The sequence below is a fragment of the Pelophylax lessonae genome, assembly GCF_965119305.1.
Source record: "Pelophylax lessonae genome assembly, chromosome: 3".
Taxonomy (NCBI): domain Eukaryota; kingdom Metazoa; phylum Chordata; class Amphibia; order Anura; family Ranidae; genus Pelophylax; species Pelophylax lessonae.
The window spans coordinates 47,889,201-47,909,321 of NC_138770.1; the positions used below are offsets into that span (position 1 = coordinate 47,889,201).

The following is a 20,121-nucleotide window of genomic DNA, read 5'->3' on the forward strand; positions in this document are numbered from 1 at the left end:
TAGTGGAGGTCAGCGAAGGCATTGGTAAAGAGGGGTGGAGGACACTTAGTGGAGGTCAGTGAAGTCATTGGTAGAGAGGGGTGAAGGACACTTAGTGGAGGTCAGTGGGGCATTGGTAGAGAGGGGTGAAGGACACTTAGTGGAGGTCAGTGAAGGCATTGGTAAAGAGGGGTGGAGGACACTTAGTGGAGGTCAGTGAAGGCATTGGTAAAGAGGGGTGAAGGACACTTAGTGGACGTCAGTGAAGGCATTGGTAAAGAGGGGTGGAGGACACTTAGTGGAGGTCAGTGAAGGCATTGGTAGAGAGGGGTGAAGGACACTTAGTGGAGGTCAGTGAAGGCATTGGTAGAGAGGGGTGAAGGACACTTAGTGGAGGTCAGTGAAGGCATTGGTAAAGAGGGGTGGAGGACACTTAGTGGAGGTCAGTGAAGGCATTGGTAAAGAGGGGTGAAGGACACTTAGTGGAGGTCAGTGAAGGTATTGGTAAAGAGGGGTGGAGGACACTTAGTGGAGGTCAGTGAAGGCATTGGTAGAGAGGGGTGGAGGACACTTAGTGGAGGTCAGTGAGGCATTGGTAAAGAGGGGTGGAGGACACTTAGTGGAGGTCAGTGAGGCATTGGTAAAGAGGGGTGGAGGACACTTAGTGGAGGTCAGTGAAGGCATTGGTAGAGAGGGGTGAAGGACACTTAGTGGAGGTCAGTGAAGGCATTGGTAAAGAGGGGTGAAGGACACTTAGTGGAGGTCAGTGAAGGCATTGGTAAAGAGGGGTGGAGGACACTTAGTGGAGGTCAGTGAAGGCATTGGTAAAGAGGGGTGGAGGACACTTAGTGGAGGTCAGTGAAGGCATTGGTAAAGAGGGGTGGAGGACACTTAGTGGAGGTCAGTGAAGGCATGGGTAGAGAGGGGTGAAGGACACTTAGTGGAGGTCAGTGAAGGCATTGGTAAAGAGGGATGGAGGACACTTAGTGGAGGTCAGTGGGGCATTGGTAGAGAATGGTGGAGGACACTGAGGTCAGAGGTATGTATCTAAAGTGTAATCCCATAATAAAATGGTGTGGGGGAGTCCCCTTCAAATTTCTTACTGTGCCTTTAGGTCTGATATGGATCTTAAATGAAACCCTACAAAAAAAATTGGGAAGGAGTACCCCCAGATTACATCCCAGACTCTTGGTGTTTGTTATGTATTTTAGGGAGGAACCTCACATACAGTAAAAACAAAGCAAAGCACGGGATCCCAATAAAATCCATAGCAGATCCTTATCATGCAGCTTGGCAGTGCCAGAAAGGGCTTGAGGCTACCACAATTAAACCTGCTGACAGAATCTAAACATTTAAAAAAAAAAAAATTACAATAATTTTGTCTAATTTCAGCTGCATTTTCAATAACCTATGTGGAAGTGGTTTGTATTGATGGATCAAACTCATGGGTCGTAGGGTGGTTGGTTTCAGACAACCTCTTCTGATTGTATGCTTTATTCCCAGTCAATCAAAAATCATGGAAAAGTTGTATGGCCTGCTTATAGTTGTTGCAGAGTGTGATCACTGGGTGCAGCGGAGTCCATTCAGATCAGACATTGTGGAGTAACAGGAACTGGCTTCTTTATTGGAACATAACACAGAAATCAAAGATGTCACCTCATTGTAATAAGAACAACAGACAGGAAGAGATAACCAACAAGTTCAGTACAGTGTACAGGATATTACAACACATCATAGAAATGCATAGCATATCACTGAGCATTAGCGACACCTAGTGTCCTATTTGTGAACTGCAGTTAATCTGCTAAGCTGAAAGCTGTTGTATCTCCAACAATAGTTGGCTCTACAAACTGCTTTAATTCAAGATGTTTAAACCCTGTTTCCTACAACCTTGTCCTGTTTTTGGATGGTTTATGGACGTCCACATATAGACTTAAAGAATAGAAGTTTATGAGCAGGGGGATAGCACTGGCGCCCCTTTTCACAACTACAGACGTCATATTTGTGTTCTCTTTATCGCATTTGGATAATAACATGTGCAGCTGGAAAATATTACTCACTGCCCATCTTTGACTTCTTCACAGATAAACCCGGAAGCTGCCCAAATATAACTCCAAGATGTGCATATATTAAAAATACATGTAAAAGTGATCAGGATTGTCTCGGGAAAAAGAAGTGCTGCGACATATGTGGATACAATTGCCAGGACCCTGTGCCAGGTACTAACAATTTCTAATTTATTTTATAATTATTATTATTCAGGATTTGTATAGAGCCAGCGGTTTGTGGAGTACATCACAATATTAAGGGACAAATACAGTCACAATACAATACAAGACAAGAAGGTTCAGAGAGCCCTGCACATGAGAGCTTACAATCAATAGATGAGGGCAAGTGATAAAAACATAATAACTATGTGAGGAAGAATTGATGTGGAAAAGAAATGTTCAGTTGTTAAGTGAAGGCAGGATAGGCATTCCTAAAGGAGGACAAAGTCAGACATATTTGGGTAGATTTGAGGAGAGAGTTCCAGAGTATGGAAGAGGCTCTGGAGAAGTCCTGGAAGTGAGGATGGGAGGGGAGGACAAGGTGGCGAAAAACACAAACATATTGGCGTGGTTATACAAAAAAAAAAAAAAAGCATCTAATAGGACAATAATGGAGATCCAAGCTGACAGAATTAATGATAAAGGCTCAGTACTGTTAATACACAAGGGGAGATTAAAGGCCCGTACACACGATAAGAAAATCTGAAGGGAAATTTCGTCCGACGACCGATCTGCACATTTTCGGATTGTTAGTATGGTGCTTTCGACAGCAGGCTCCGACTTTTCGGCTGACAAAATCCTGATGTGCAGGCTATAAAATTTTTGTTGACCGTAATACAACATCCGATTTTCGTCTCATTAGTACAGATTTAGACGGAAAAAAATCTTAAGAGCAAGACTAGGCATGTTCAGAGACGAAAAAGAACACATACAAAGCAATCCAGCACATGACATCACTTCTGAAGTAGAATTCTGTCCTACGGGAAAATTCGTATGAAAAAAACCTCTTCTCTTTCCACATCAGACTAGTATGCCACAAAAAATGGATGACAGATCTTTCGATAATCTGATCGTGTGTACGGGCCTTAAAGCGGAGTTCCACCCTGGGAATACTTTTTTTAATAAAAATACCCGCGGAACAGTCAGGGCTAGTACATTCCACAATGGCTAGCCTCTGATCTGTCCCGGGTTGCACTTACCTTTTAGGAGAAATACTTACCTTGAAAAAGTATTGCCCAGCGCTGCCATTTCAGGTGTGGGCAGCTTGAAGCCAGCGCGATCCTCTTCTGCGTCCTCTTCCGTCTTCTTCGGTCCCACGATGCACTGCACCGGCCCCGCCGTCACTTCCGGTGCGCGCGCGTCATCCCTCCACAGCTTCTGGGCATGCCCAGAAGCTGTTTAGAAGGGAATGACGCACGCGCCCCGGAACTGACGTCGGGGCCGGTGCAGGCGCAATGATTCCTGGGAGCGATGACGTTCAGCTCCCAGGAATCATTGCAGAGCCAGGAAGTGACGACGGGCCATGGCCGCCGAGGGGAGGAAGAAGGAAGTAAGGTAAGTATATTTTCTTCTCTACGAGGTAAGTAAAAAAAAAAAAAAAATGCGATTATCCATTTGTTTTTCAGGTGACCCGAGCGAGAAGATGGAGGTAAGTATGAATTTAGGGTGGAACTCCACTTTAAGTCTATATGCTGGAAGGGGCTGTATAAATCACAGTATGGTATAAAAGAGGCCAGTTCATAGTCCTAAAAACATAAGTTCATGGAGGCTGACATATAGGTCCTTGTGCTGGATGTCTGCAAGCTCTAAAAAGAGCTAGAAGGGACTCTGCAGGAGATACAAGGGAGAGGAAAGAGCTGTGCCATCTAAGTGCAGCAGGACATATTCAATAAGCAATAAAAGACAGCAACTTACAAGATAAAAGATGTGTCAGCGCTTGTATAATCAAATAAGGATCATCTGCTCCAGAGGTGCCCACTCTCCTCTGGACCCAGATGTGACTTCATTGGCTCTCTCCAAGTGCACCCGTGTCTCCAGGAAAGGCTGGAAGCCACCGCGCGGCCAGGACAACAGACTGCACAGACTGCATATGCATCCCTCTGGAGCAGATGAGCATTTTTTTGATTATACAAGTGCGGGCACATCTTTTACCTTATAAGTTGCTGTCTTTTATTGCCTATTAAAATTTGTCCTGCTGCACTTAGATGGTACTGCTCTTTCCTCTTCCCTTGCAAAGGAGCTAGAAAGCTAGAGGTCTTGGAACACAAATTGGGGGTAGGGAGATCCAGAGCATGTCGGAGGCCCCAGAGAAGTCCTGGAGATGAGAAGAGGAAGAGGTGACAAGGAAGCTAGAAAGCTAAAGTTCTTTAGACACAAATAGGGGTAGGGAGTTCCAGAGGATGGGTGAGGCTGTGGAGCAGTCTTAGAGGTGAGCATGGGAGGAGGTGACAGGGGAGCTAGAAGGCTAGAGTTCTTTAGACACAAAATGGGGTAGGGAATTCCAGAGGATGGTCTTGGAGGTGACAAGGGAGCTAGAGAACAGGAGATCATAGGAGTAGAGAGATCGGTTTGGGTGACATTTTGAGAGGACATCGGGGTTGTTGCTTTGTATGTTGCTGTTATTTTGTTTAAATATTATTTGTTGAGCATTTGGAAGCCAGTGGAGGAAATGGTGGAGAGGAGTGGAGGACACTGAGCAGAACCCAGTGGAAGGATTGACAGAGAGGGGGATAAGGACACTGAGCAGAACCTGGTGGAGGGACTGGCAGGAAGAGGTGAAGGACAATGAGTGGAATCAAGTGAAGGGATTGGCAGGGAGGGTTGGAAGACACTAAGTGGAACCCAGTGAAGGGATTGGCAGCGAGGCGTGGAGGACACTGAGCAGAATACAGTGAAGGGATTGGCAGAGAGGGGTGGAGGACATTGAATGGAACCTAGTGGAGGGACTGGTAGAGAAGGGTAAAGGACACTGAGCAGAACCCAGTGGAAGGATTGACAGAGAGGGGGAGAAGGGCACTGAGCAGAACCTAGTGGAGGGACTGGTAGAAAGGGGTAAAGGACACTGAGTGGAATCAATGAAAGGATTGGCAGGGAGGGTTGGAAGACACTTAGTGGAGCCCAGTGGAGGGATTGGCAGTGAGAAGTGGAGGACACTGAACAAAATGCAGTGGAGAGATTGGCAGTGAGGAGTGGAGGACATTGAGTGGAACCTAGTGGAGGGATTGTCAGAGAGGGGTAGAGGACACTAAATGGAACCCAGTGGTGGGATTAGCAGATAGGATGGGAATACATTGAATGGAAGTGAGTGAAGATATTGGCAGAGAGGGGTTGAGGACACTGAGTGGAACCCAGTGGTGGGATTAGCAGAGAGGGTTAGAAGACACAGAATGGAAGCCAGTGAAGGGATTGGCAGGGAGGGGTGAAGGACACTGAGAGGAACCCAGTGGTGGGATTAGCAGAGAGGGTTAGAAGACACTGAATGGAAGCCAGTGAGGTTATTGGCAGGGAGGGGTGAAGGACACTGAGCAGAACTCAGTTGAAGGATTTGCAGAAAGGGGGAGGAGGACACTGAGCAGAACCCAGTGGAGGGATTGGCAGAGAGGGTTGGAAGACATTGAATGGAAGCCAGTGGAGGGATTGGCAGAGAGGGGTGGAGGACATTGAATGGAACCTAGTGGAGGGACTGGTAGAGAAGGGTAAAGGACACTGAGCAGAACCCAGTGGAAGGATTGACAGAGAGGGGGAGAAGGGCACTGAGCAGAACCTAGTGGAGGGACTGGTAGAAAGGGGTAAAGGACACTGAGTGGAATCAATGAAAGGATTGGCAGGGAGGGTTGGAAGACACTTAGTGGAGCCCAGTGGAGGGATTGGCAGTGAGAAGTGGAGGACACTGAACAAAATGCAGTGGAGAGATTGGCAGTGAGGAGTGGAGGACATTGAGTGGAACCTAGTGGAGGGATTGTCAGAGAGGGGTAGAGGACACTAAATGGAACCCAGTGGTGGGATTAGCAGATAGGATGGGAATACATTGAATGGAAGTCAGTGAAGATATTGGCAGAGAGGGGTTGAGGACACTGAGTGGAACCCAGTGGTGGGATTAGCAGAGAGGGTTAGAAGACACAGAATGGAAGCCAGTGAAGGGATTGGCAGGGAGGGGTGAAGGACACTGAGAGGAACCCAGTGGTGGGATTAGCAGAGAGGGTTAGAAGACACTGAATGGAAGCCAGTGAGGTGATTGGCAGGGAGGGGTGAAGGACACTGAGCAGAACTCAGTTGAAGGATTTGCAGAAAGGGGGAGGAGGACACTGAGCAGAACCCAGTGGAGGGATTGGCAGAGAGGGTTGGAAGACATTGAATGGAAGCCAGTGGAGGGATTGGCAGAGAGGGGTGGAGGACACTAAATGGAGGTCAGTGGAGGGATTGGCAGAGAGGGGTGGAAGGCATTGAATGGAAGCCAGTGGAGGGATTGGCAGAGAGGGGTGGAAGACACTGAGCATAGGCTAGTGGAGGGATTGGCAGAGAGGGGTGGAGAAGACTAAATGGAAGCCAGTGGAGAGTTTGGCAGAAAGGGGTGGAGGAGACAGAATGCAAGCCAGTGGAGGGATTGGCAAAGCGGGGTGGAGGACACTAAATGGAGGTCAGTGGAGGGATTGGCAGAGAGGGGTGGAAGACACTGAGCATAGGCTAGTGGAGGGATTGGCAGAGAGGGGTGGAGAAGACTAAATGGAAGCCAGTGGAGAGTTTGGCAGAAAGGGGTGGAGGAGACAGAATGCAAGCCAGTGGAGGGATTGGCAGAGAGCGGTGGAGGACACTGAGCAGTTAGACAGCTGAATGAGTCTGGAAGCAGCATTCACAATAGACTGAAGGGACATGTGTACAGGTAGAATAAGTCATCAAGGGTTTGAGTTTCAATAGTTGAGGGGAGAGATAACAATGGAGTGAAACCACATATAGGTATAATGGTCAGGTTTCCCCAAGCTTTGGACCATATAGCGTATGCTGTGTTGAAGGAACTTTTAGAATGCGTGTTTTTGAAAGTTGTAAGCACATAATGTTCAGGTGATTTTTTTTTTGGTTGTGTTATGTCATGAGGGAATAATGAAATCATCTGTACAATTGCATGAAGTGCTCAAATCTTGAATGATATAAATGTTATAAACATTGTATTTATATATGATTGGAAAAAAAGCGCTGAACATCAAAACATTTCTTTTGTGTGCAGATAAAGAAGGACGATGCAAATTTTATGAAACCTTCGCACCGTGCAGTTCAGTAAAAAGAAATTGTAAAGGGGACGCATTCTGTCCAGGCAAGCAGAAGTGCTGCAATGTTCGATGTACGATGCAATGTGATGCTCCTCAATGTAAGTGGACTCATATATTTTCTTCAGTGGACAATTATACACAAGCTCGCGCTAAGGTGAAAAATATATTAGACTGCAAATAATGTGAAATAAACGCAGCTGCTCTGCACAAGGTGCTAATTACTTGTAAACATAAAAAAGTACAGCGCTTGCAACTGTGCAAAATAGAAATGACAAAATCAGATAAAAAGTCCAAAGAACGTCCAATAAAGAAAATGAGATGCAAATATCGTCTCAATATAATAAAGTGCTCTTCTGCTCCAATCTTCTTATAAGTGCTGATGTGCTCTAAATAAACTCACTCTGTGATGTGGCACACACCCCTCCTGTATCCCACTTAACCAAAGGTAATGGACCCCCAGCTTTTCAGTCTGGGGGTCAAACAGGCTTAGATCTGGTATAGAGAATGGCAGGTCACAAGGGTTCAGTATGGATCTCTCCAGCGTGGCTCTCAGACATTCAAGATGCTCACCAAGCTCAGAATAAAAAAGAGGAGCCAATAGTGAAGTACTGAAAGGCTAATATTTATTGCGCAGTAGCAAAAATATAGTTACAGGACAGAAGATAAAAACGGGCATGTAAAGTGCAAGGAGTCTTCCGGGAACGCCGTAACGAGAGTGTGTTCCACGGCAACCATGAGTAATGTTGTTAGGAATCGGAACCAAAAATTGCATCAACGTGTTTCCCTCTTACAGGGCGTCCTCAAGGACCTCCTTTTTTTTTCCTACATCTATTTTCTTCATTTTTTTTTTATAATTGTAATTTTTATTGAAAATATAAACAAGTAGATTGAACAGACAGGGGGTAGGAAAACCCAAAAACAACAACATTGCAAGGCAATTCAAAATAGTCCCGGTAGGTATAGGCAAATAGAAGAGAACAAAACAATACAAAGCACACATCAAGCCATAAAAAAACAAATATGCAATTGACCTAATGAAATGAGAGGTTAATCAGCAGGAGACCAAGAAATACTCATATCAGGGCAGAATCCTGAAGGTCCCAATCTGCCCAGATAGCATTAAAGTGAGAAACTTCGTCGTGGATCGTAGCCGTAAGGAATTCCATCCTCCGTATCTCCAGCACCAAGCGTTGAAAAAGGGCAGCATCAGGAGTACCCGTCTGCCGCCAGTGCAACGGGATTGCTCTTCTGGCCGCAACGAAAAGGTGAGATATCAATCGCTTGGTAGGCTTGGAAACCCCGGGGAAAGGAAGGCCCAAAAGATAATGAAGGGGATCTAGTGGAAAGGACAGACCTGTCACAGATTGAATCTTTTACCCCACCATGGCCCAAAAAGGTCGTATGAGAGGACATTGCCAAAAAATTTGATACACCATGCCCAAACCAGTGCCGCAACGCCAGCAAGTGGCCGGGCACGATGGGTCAATCCTATGCAATTTAGCTGGGGTTCTATACCAAAACAACAACATTTTCAATGTGGTCTCTATCTGCACAGCACTATTTTCTTCATTTATATATCATATTTAGCAATAAATGGAAGCAAGCAAAGCTAGCAGTTCATGCTTGTGACATTTCAGCAAAAATTGGGACATTTTGTTGAAATTTCATTTTTTTTTCAAGTCATTTGGGAAGGGGGAGGGGGGAATAGTAGTTTTTAAGGATAGCACCTAAAGTTTATGAAAGACCTGTTCTTCTATCCTGGACCTGTTCTTGAGCAACAAAAATGCTAGCTCATTAACCACTTGCCAACCCGCCCACAGTAATTTTATTGAGGGCGGGTGGATGCACAGGCACCATCACATACCCGTACATCAGCACCTTCTTCCAAGTTCAGGACTCCCGCAGGATTTTGTTAGCAGGGTTCTGCCAGCGATTCTTGGCTGAGACCTGCTGATCTGATCTGCTGTGTCCAATCACAGCCCAGAGCCCTGTGTTGACAAACACACAAGGCTCTGTACAGAGTGAACAATCTGTGTCTGTTTCTTCTCCCTTCTTCCAAGTTCAGGACTCCCACAGGATTTTGTAAGCAGGGTTCAGCTAGTGATTCTTGGCTGAGACCTGCTCATCTGCTGTGTCCAAACACAGCCCAGAGCCCTGTGTTGACAAACACACAAGGCTCTGTACAGAGTGAACGATCTGTGTCTGTTTCTTCTCCCTGCAAAGAAAGGAGAAGAAACAAACTGATTTTTAGCAAAAAGCAGCACACATTACACACAATAACACTTGTTAGCCACACACTTAACTCCTTGATTACCCCGAGATGTCAACCCGTTCCCAGCTGGTATCATGAGTACAGTGATAGTAATTATCACTGATCACTCAATAAGTGTCACTGGCAGGGCTGCCATCAGGGGGTGACAGCCCATACACATGTAGAGGGCCCGGAGATTCTGAGGTTCCCGGCCACCCAGGCCCCAACCAACGAGAGCAAGTTGTTGCTGTTGTAGTAACTAGCAATTGCTAAAGCAGGGCGCCTACAGAGTAAGCCGATGCACCCGAAGGGATGTCTCTTTGCTATATTGGGCTTTCTCTTTGCTGGATTGGGATGTCTCTTTGCTGAATATTTGGGGCTGTATCTTTGCTGGATTGGATTGGATTGATTTTCATATATTAAGTTGTAAGAGTGTTAAAAATAAAAGTGTGTGCACGGAAGGACACTGGGATAGCGAGTGGATGGACAGATATTTAATAAGCAGCATGGTGATCAAGGATTTAACGGTCATGAATGGGTTAACTATTCATGACAGCTGTGATCCCTAGTGATCTGTGATTGGCTACAGCTATTCACATGGTACAGGGTGCTGCGATTGGTCCAGGTACCATGTGATAGCTGTGGGACAATTACAGCATAGTCAACACAACTTTAATGAATTAATTAATTCATCACATGATCCCCTGGCCACCAAGGGGGTGCCTAAATTTGAAGCTAATTTCAACATGGTAATTTTGCTATTACTATGCTCTGAATAGACCAGATTAGCAGGAGATCACAGTACAAACACAGCTTAATAGAGAAGCAACAAGTTCAAAGCTATTGCAGAACTTTCCTTTTGGAAAGGCTTGCATGGTCTGCAAACACAACATGAAAGCACCATGAACAAAATGCTTATTTGTTAAATTTGTTGAAAGATTTAAAATAAATAATGGAAAAAAATGATACAATTCATCAGTTTATAAGCTTTCAACACAAAATTGACCAGTGACAGTTTGTCTAGATTTTGGTTGTAGAAGTACTGAGACAGAGTGGGCAAAGTACCTCTTACATTCTCTCTGACCCCAGCTCTGTTGTGCCTTGGCCATGTTAACTGTTTTTCCAGTGTGATACCAAGGCTGGCCAGTCAACTGGGATAGGAGTGGGTATAGTGTAGGACAGTTGGCCTAGTGGTCCAGGAAGTATAAATCTGCCCGAGTGGCCAAAACTTTGTAATATTTGGGCAGCATTTCAGTAGTACACCAGCAGCATCATTATAACCCATAATTGCATTATTTTGAATGTGCTTGATTGGGTAGCAAGCCAGGCAGTAATTTGTAGACAGAGCATGTTGTACTGCTCACCAATTTGGAAATGTAATATGCCCAGAGGATAAAATATCACAAGAAAATGGAAGACTCAACCACATAAGTGGTCCTTAATTTCCAACACCCATCTAGAAACAGATAATAAGCTGCTAAGTCCAACAGCTTCATGAAGTATGGAGAATCCTGCACTGCTGAGAGCTTAGCACGGGTGAAAACTGCACAAGGAAATAAGCAGAAAGCTCAGGGGCAGGGCCACTACAGATTAAACCATTGCTTGGGGGTGGGAACTTCCTGCTGAAGGTTGTTACTTAAAATTACTATGTTGCTATAAAACACTTTCCAAGGAAAGGTCTACCTGTTCAAGAAGAGTGTAAATACGCTCCGATCCTAAGAACTGGTCCCCAGAAGTTCTCTGGGAAACCGATACTTTTTGAGTGTTGGGTCCCCTATAGTCCCTTTTGCTGATGGCACTACAGGAGATAGTGAAAAGCTGGAAGTCTGAAAGTGTATTATAGCTAAAGGGTTGCTAAATGAAATGTCCTTTTAAGTAAGGAGCAAAAGCAGGAAGGTCCCACCTTAGAGAAGTGGTTTCTTGTGTACAGTCCCGAACTCTAAGCTTCAAAAATATTTCTTTACCAAGTTAAAGAGGTTGTAAACTCCGTAAAAAATTTTTTTTTTCTTTTACAAGCTGAAAGATAAACACATAATGCGATGCATACTAGCTCATTATGAAATACTTACCTTAGAACGAGCCCCCGCCGTGCCGTCCACTCACCTCTATGATGGGCGACATGTCCAGTTTCCCGTCTTCCGAGATCGCGGCATCTGGCCATCTGATTGGCCGGAGCCGCGGTGACGTCACTCCCGCGCACGCGTGCGGGAGCCGACAGTCACGGCACGGGTCTCTGAAGAAACGGCACCAGCGGCCGTTCCTTCAGAGCGCATGCGCCAGTGACGTCACTGGATGCGTGTAAGGTAAATATCTCCTAAACGGTACATGTTTAGGAGATATTTACAGTACCTATAGGTAAGCCTTATCATAGGCTTACCTATAGGTAAAAGTGTCAGAGGAGGGTTTACTTCCTCTTTAATACCAGCACAGGAGAATGAGTACAATTATTACTATACTGTATGTACCATGTCTACTTTATAGCTGACAGAGTTTAAGATCTCCGCCATATTGGAAAATACAAATTTCTTTTAAAATGTTTGTGCTTTTTATATTCACACTTTATAACAATTAATTATTTCATGTGATTCTTTACCCTCTACAGGATGAGGCTACAGAGCAGTGGTACACAACACAAGACCATCGATGACTGACCGACACTATCAATGGAACCCTTGGTGTCCAGGCGGAAATTCACTCTGCAGATGACCACATAGCTAATAAGATTAATAAAATGTCATCAAGCTTTATACCATAATAGATTTGTGTGTTATCTTTATTATTATCTCACTGAAAAGTCAAACTTCTGAAGTTCTCGAGAGTGATAAGCAACTATGCAGAATCCAATGATCAACCTGCAATTTTTAAAGGACTCTCTACTCAAATGGATATTTTAATTGGGGAATCCAGTGGTGAGATCTCCACCTCCTTACTTTTTCTTACAGAAAAAGAGATTGCAGAACACAGTCCTGCTAGTGGTGGACTTTAAAGGCACTCACATAAATATTTTTTAGAAAATATAATATTTATTTTAACATCTGATTCTCCTGCTCTCTCCCGCCTCACCATTTATCTCAGCTTCTGGGAGACCTAAACCGATTGTGAGATGGGGAAAACATCAGGGAACCGCTCCGCATCACGTTCCCGTTCCCCCAGGATGGTAAGCGCGCAATCCTCACAGAGCATTCCGGAGCTTTTCTCTGCCTCACAGCGTGTGGTAACCGAGGCCCAGGCCGCACCTCCCATTGTGGGACCGCCCCGCCGCAGTATCTCCATACCCGGCAATTTACAGGAGTTACAGGGCCAAAATGCCGACCCACCGCAGACCCTTAGTGTACTCCGTTCAGTGGCAGCAGATATTAACCACTTGCCGTCTGCTCACGTTGAGCCTACTGCGGCAAAGTGGTTCGCCTACGTCGCCAGACACTCCCCATTCTCGGCGGCGCGCGCGCGCCGCCGGAGGCTCGCTCCCGCTGTATTCAGTCACAGCGGGAATTGGGCCAGGGGAGGAGCAGCAGCGATCGTCGCTGCTCTTCCCCGATCGTCAGGAATCGAGTGTGGAGATCCGCCCGCTTGTGTAAACAGAGCGGGCGGATCTCCGAAGTGACAGGCAGGGTCAGATTGCAGGGTTCAGCATAGTTGAACCCTCGATCTGTCCTTGTGTCACACAGTCACCTCCCCCCCACACACGTCAGTAAGCACCAGGCATACATTAACCCCTCCCTCTCCAATAAAGTTAACCCCTTCCCTGCCAGTGTCATTTTTACAATAACAGTGGATATATATAGCACTGATTACTGTAGTAATGTCACTGGTACCCCCAAAAGTGTCAAAAATGTCAGTCAAGGGTCCGATCTGTCGCAGTCCCGCAAAAAAATCGCAGATCGCCGCCATTACGCGTTAAAAAAAAAACACCAAAAAAAGGAAAGAAATCTTTCCCTTAGTTAGTAAACGCAATACGCAAACCAATCAAAATACGCTTATTGTGATTTTTTTTACCAAATATAGGTAGCATAAAACAAATTGGCCAAAAATGTAAAAAAAAATGTGATTTTTAAATTTTTTGGGGGGGAATTTCATATAAAAAAAGTTAAAAATATTGTTATTTTTTCAAAATAAACGCTCTTTTTTTGTTTATAGCGCAAAAAGTAAAAATCGCACAGGTGATCAAATACCACCAAAAGAAAGCTCTGTTTGTGGGAAAAAAAGGACGTAAATTTCGTTTGGGTACGGCGTCGCGTAATTGTCAGTTAAAGTCGCACAGTGCCGAATCGCAAAAAGTGGCCCAGACGTAAGACAGCAAAATCCTCCGGTGGTAAAGTGGTTAAGGACACACTTGCTGCAGCCATTGCGGATTTGCGGCGGGGCATCCACTCTATGTCTGTCAGAGTGGGGGATTTGGAAGAAACCTCAGCGAGACATGAGGCAAATATGCACCGCTCACAAAAATCTATTGATACACATACTTCCCAGCTAAGGGATATGCAGAGACACATGGAGGACCTGGATAACAGGGGGAGAAGACATAATTTGTGGATAAGAGGGGTCCCTGAATCTGTAGATGTTACTCAATTACCTCGGGCTGCATCTGTGATTTTCAATGACATACTGGGCAGACCCCCTGATAATGCAGTTGAATTTGAGAGAATACACAGGGCTCTCAGTCCCAAAGCGAGAGATTCTGATACACCACGCGACATAATCTGTTGCCTTATCAACTTTAATTTAAAAGACAACATACTGAGACAGGCCAGAGACCGCAGAGAACTTTTATATCATGGTCATTCCATTAACCGGTTGCCGACCACCGCAAGTATATATACTGCGGCGGTCAGCCCCGGCCAGGTAAAGTGACGTACCGGTACGTCACTCACCTGAGAGCCAATAGGGGCGAGCGCGCACCGCCGGAGGCATGCTCCTGCCCCCGCTCGCTCACTCTGATCCCCCCGCGTATGACCGGCGGACTTGATGTCCGCCGGTCACTCGCGATCGTCGGTTACAGAGGGAGAAAGGCAGGCGGCTAATGTAAACAAAGCCGCCTGTCACTCAGTTGATCTGTGCTGTTACATGAAAAGCCACATCCCTGCACAGTTAGAAGCACACCCCTAGGGACACACTTAACCCCTCCTTCTCCAATAAAGTTAACCCCTTCCCTGCCAGTGTAATTTTCACAGTAACAATGCATATGTATAGCACTGATTACTGTAGTAATGTCACTGGTAACCCCAAAAGTGTCAAAAATGTCAGTCAAGGGTCCGATCTGTCCACCGCAATGTCGTATTCCCGCAAAAAAAATCGCAGATCGCCGCCATTACTCGTTAAAAAAAAAACAACAAAAATGACAAAAATCTTTCCCTTAGTTAGTAAACGCAATAACTTTTGCGCAAACCAATCAAAATACGCTTTTTGCGATTTTTATTTTACCAAACATATGTAGCAGAAAACAAATTGGCCTAAAATGTTAAAAAATTTTGATTTTTACATTTTTTTTTTTTTTTGGGGAATTTCATATAAAAAAATGTGAAAAATATTGTTATTTTTTCAAAATTGTCGCTCTTTTTTTGTTTATAGCGCATGATCAAAAAAATCGCACAGGTGATCAAATACCACCAAAAGAAAGTTCTGTTTGTGGAAAAAAAAGGATGTCAATTTCATTTGGGTACAGCGTCGCACGACCGCGCAATTGTCCGTTAAAGTCCCGCAGTGCCGAATCGCAAAATACCCCCTGGTATAAGTTATTTCAAGATTTATCCCCGATTACACTTAAGAAAAGGTGTGACCTATGCCCCCTGCTGGACATCCTCCGCACTAGAGGGATAATCTATAGATGGAAATTTCCCTTTTGTCTCTTCGCCACACATCAGGGTCGCTCAGCATTTCTTAGATACCCGGAAGACGTGACATGCTTTTGTGCTACACTTAATTTGCCGACAATATCTCTCCCTGATTGGACAGACTCCTACAGAGCACCTGCTCTCCGCAGAAACTCTTCAATGGACACCATCCCTGAAAGAGAGGATCTCCACAATAGGAGACACAGATCCCCCTCTCCTCGACGCACAAACTCCTTCCCTCCACGTTCTGATGGCCGTGTCAGCCCAACAGCTTCCCCTGTGCATCGGAGACATAGGCAAGATTATCAACATTAAAGTCGCTTACAGATACACATTCTCTGGTAATTTCCAAAGTACCCCCATGTGACTTACCTTTTACGGAATTGTCATGCTTTCCATCTCCTCTGCACTTAAGGGGAGTACTTGAATCCCTCTGCGGGTTTAATAGCTTTTCAGCCAAGTCCCCACTCTGTATGCAAATTGTCTTATGTTTGAAGAATGCTACTTGCGTACACCCCAATAGTGCATACCTCCTTTGCTGTTCGGCTGCATCTAAAACACAGTGCTGTACGCCTTTTTAGGGCCCCTTTCGCACTTGTGCGACTTGTCATGCGATTTGGGACTGCATAATCGCATGACAAGTTGTTCTCCATTATTTTCAATGAGCCCCATTCATATCTGTGCGACTTGAAGTCGCACCGACTTTAAAGTAGTCCCTGCACTACTTTTGGCGGGATTTTGGTGCGTTTTGAGGAAAAGACATTATAAGCCCAGTCAAACTCGCATCAAAGTCGCGGCAAAAGTCGCGGTTAAAAAGTTGCGGTAAAATCGTGCGGCTATGAGGTCGCACGGGTGTGAAGGGGGCCTTAAACCAATTGTCCTAGCTCCGGATACACTCCTCACTGGAACTCTGGTTTCTCAATCCTCATCTGGTTCTCATCCCAGTAGCCAAGATTAAACCCAGTAAACATTTCTGAACCTCTGTTTCATCTCATTCTGCAACATGCTAACATGTTTTTTTTTAAAAGGATACATTTTTGGCCTTGTCCTTGAAATGCCGTTTGTTGATAAATGTTAGGTCTCGAATTAACCTAAGAATTGAGGCCCCATGCACACGGGGCGTTAGAAAAAACGTACGTCAAAGTTAGTTCTGACGCCGGAAAAAGCAGCTGTAAAAACGTGCTTTCAGTAGCTTTTTCCATTGGCATTATTGCACGTTTTGCCACGTTGCTTTTAGCAGCGTTTTTTTTTCTTCCATTCAAAATCAATGGTTCCCTATGGGAGCCTATTGATTTGAATGGAGGTCGCACCGCAACACCGCAAGTCGGATCCGACTTGCGCTGTGAGAATCTTGAGGGGGAACTCCACGCCAAAATGGGAAAAAAACGGCGTGGGGGTCCCCCCCAGGGTTCCTAACCAGGCCCTTCGGGTCTGTTATGGAATTTGAGGGTAGCCCCATGCCGAAAAAACGGCATGGGGTCCCCCCCAAAATCCATACCAAACCCTTATCCGAGCATGCAGCCCGGCAGGCCAGGAAAGGGGAGGGGACGAGCGAGCGGCCCCACCCCCCCTGGACCACACCAGGCCACATGCCCTCAACATGGGGGGGTGTTGGTGCTTTGGGGCAGGGGGAGCTCTGCACCCCCCACCTCAAAGCACCTTGCCCCCATGTTGATGAGGACAAGGGCCTCATCCCCACAACCCTGGCCGGTGGTTGTGGGGGTCTGCGGGCAGGGGGCTCATCGGAATCTGGAAGCCCCCTTTAACAAGGGGGCACCCCAGATCCCGGACCCCCTCCCTATGTGAATGGGTATGGGGTACACTGTACCCCTACCCATTCACCCCATAAAAGGCAGTGTATGGAAATAACGACAAGAGACGTTTTGGAAAGTTTATTAAAAATCTTCATCCGACTCTTCTTGTCTTCTCCTCTCCGGGGTCTTCTCCGGGGTCTTCTCCGGGGTCTTCTGCTCTTTTGCTGTCCGCCCTCCTTGTCTTCTCCTCTCCGGGGTCTTCTGCTCTTTTGCTGTCCCCCTCTTCTTGTGTTCTTGTCTCCGGGGTCTTCTGCTGTCCCCTCTTCTGCTGTCCTCTCTTCTTTTCTTCTCCTCTCCGGTCTTCTGCTCTTTTGCTGTCGGCTGTCGGCTGTCTTCTTCCTCCGGTCCTCCTCCGACGACGTCTCCGCTGATTATGCCTATCTCCGGTCTCTTCAGCTTATTATATAGCCATTAGGGGCGTGGCCCCGATGACGTCATCTGGAGGCCCCGCCCCCTCATGTCACATATGACGTCATCTGTGTCATATGCTGTGAAGCCGCTTGGGACAGATTTACCCTGTTAAAGTGGTAGTATCCCGCTTTTTGACACTTTTACCTACAGGTAAGCCTATAATAAGGTTTACCTGTAGGTACAATTAATATCTCCTAAACCGGCACGGTTTAGGAGATATTTGCAGTGCATGCCGCCGCTCACGCGAGCGGCACATGCGCTCTGAAGGTCCGGGGGGACCTTCAGTTTTACTTGCCGGAAAATCACTCCTGTGCGCATGCGCGGGAGTGACGTCGGCGCGGTTCCGGCCAATCACAGCGCCGGAGCCGCCGAACCCGGAAGAGACGACGAAGGATCATGGCAGCGCCCGCAGCGATGTCCGGAGGTCCGTGTCGGGCTTCGTTCTAAGGTAAGTAATACATAATGAGCTAGTATGCGATGCATACTAGCTCATTATGCCTTTGTCTTGCAGGTTTTTTTTTTTTTTCAATTTTTGGGTTTACAACCACTTTAAGTCTTTATAGCCATTAACCCTTTTCACGCAAGTTTGCCTACTACTACATATTGTTAATAATATCCTATTCCTGCTTTGAATTCGGCTCCCCGAGTGCTGGGGTTCTTTTCCAGGAAATATTGTGTTAATGTAAGGTTATATTGTATTTTGGAGTGTGACAAAAGGTCTTCTACCCTCTGCCATTGAGAACATTTTTTCACTGTTTGCATTATCCTTACTAATTGAAAGATGCGTGATCCCTCCTTATCTGGGCCCCACCCGACATTAACTTCTTTCTGGACGCACTTACTTATGAGTTACAACTACATGCACCGAATTGTTCAAACATTCACTCATAGATAATATAATTACTCCGCCTATATAGTGGAGGCATGTTTTTTTTTTTTTTCTTCACTTCCTTTGGCGGAGCCATCCGAGTAATATTCCTACATATATCACCCTGTCACCCATTTACACATCACTATCCTTTAGCAGGACTCCACGGAGATATTATAAATAGGTGGGGCGGGAGATGGGACTCCTTGTGGCCTCTCTTCACTCGCCGTCGACGACCCACACCTAGTGGTTACCTTTTTGGAGGTGCCCGCTAACCTCATCCGGCCAAACAATTTCTAGGGTTAGATTAGTATACACTAGTCTTTCCTCCGGACAGTACTGAAACAGTCACTATTAACCACTTTACCACCGGAGGATTTTGCTGTCTTACGTCCAGGCTACTTTTTGCAATTCGGCGCTTGTGCAACTTTAACTGACAATTGCGCGGTCGTGCGACGCTGTACCCAAACAAAATTTACGTCCTTTTTTTCCCACAAACAGAGCTTTCTTTTGGTGGTATTTGATCACCTGTGCGATTTTTACTTTTTGCGCTATAAACAAAAAAAGAGCGTTTATTTTGAAAAAATAACAATATTTTTAACATTTTTTTATATGAAATTCCCCCCCCAAAAAAATGTAAAAATCAAAATGTTTTTAAATTTTTGGCCAATTTGTTTTCTGCTACCTATGTTTGGTAAAAAAAATCACAATAAGCGTATTTTGATTGGTTTGCGCAAAAGTTATTGTGTTTACTAACTAAGGGAAAGATTTCTGTCATTTTTGGTGGGTTTTTTTCAACGCGTAATGGCGGCGTTCTGCAATTTTTTTTGCGGTACTGCGACATTGCGGCGGACAGATCGGACCCTTGACTGACATTTTTGATACTTTTGGGGGTACCAGTGACATTTCTACAGTAATCAGTGCTATAAATATGCACTGTTACTGTAAAAATGACACTGGCAGGGAAGGGGTTAACTTTATTGGAGAGGGAGGGGTTAATGTATGCCTGGTGCTTACTAACGTGTGTGTGGGGAGGTGACTGAGTGACACAGGGACAGATCGCATGTTCAGCTATGCTGAACACTGCAATCTGTCACTCCCTGTCACTTAGGAGATCCGCCCGCTCTGTTTACACAAGCGGGCGGATCTCCAAACTAGATTCCCCGATGATCGGGGAAGAGCAGCAGTACAGGGGGAGGAGTCCAGCGACGTAGGTCTACATCGCTGGACGGAATCGTGCCACTTTGCCGCAGTACAGTCAACGTGACTGGTCGGCAAGTGGTTAATCTGTAATTTTGCTATACATAACATCTTATATCTTTACTTCAACTGTATAACAACCCTTCCATACCCAGGAGGACCTATTTATTCCCTATCGATCCCCCCCCTTTTTTTATATATATACATTTACATGTATACATATATACATTTCTATAATGGTACCACCAAGGAGTACATCTTTTATTGATTCCCTTAAAATCGTATCGCTCAATGTTATAGGTCTCAATATTCCAGAGAAGCGTAGGCAGATTCTTACCTTAGCACGTAATCTGAAAGCTGATGTTTTATTTCTTCAAGAAACTCATTTTCGATCAGACGCTACTCCCAAGTTATCAGACAAACATTTCCCACGTACCATTCCACAAACCCTCTAG

At 45.5% G+C, this 20,121-nt stretch overlaps 1 protein-coding gene across 3 annotated transcripts in view; it reads left to right on the plus strand.

Annotated features, from left to right (window-relative positions):
- The window catches only part of LOC309550901 (uncharacterized protein), a 229,440-nt gene extending 217,145 nt beyond the window's left edge, over nt 1–12,295 (plus strand). For all 3 annotated transcript variants that reach the window (XM_082251286.1, XM_082251288.1, XM_082251287.1), the window contains 3 exons: nt 2,064–2,198; nt 7,249–7,389; nt 12,145–12,295. In XM_082251286.1, the coding sequence (XP_082107412.1) occupies nt 2,064–2,198; nt 7,249–7,389; nt 12,145–12,146 (278 nt within the window). In that variant the 3' untranslated portion in view covers nt 12,147–12,295. The remainder of the gene's footprint in view (nt 1–2,063; nt 2,199–7,248; nt 7,390–12,144) is intronic.
- Nucleotides 12,296–20,121: the final 7,826 nt, after the last annotated feature.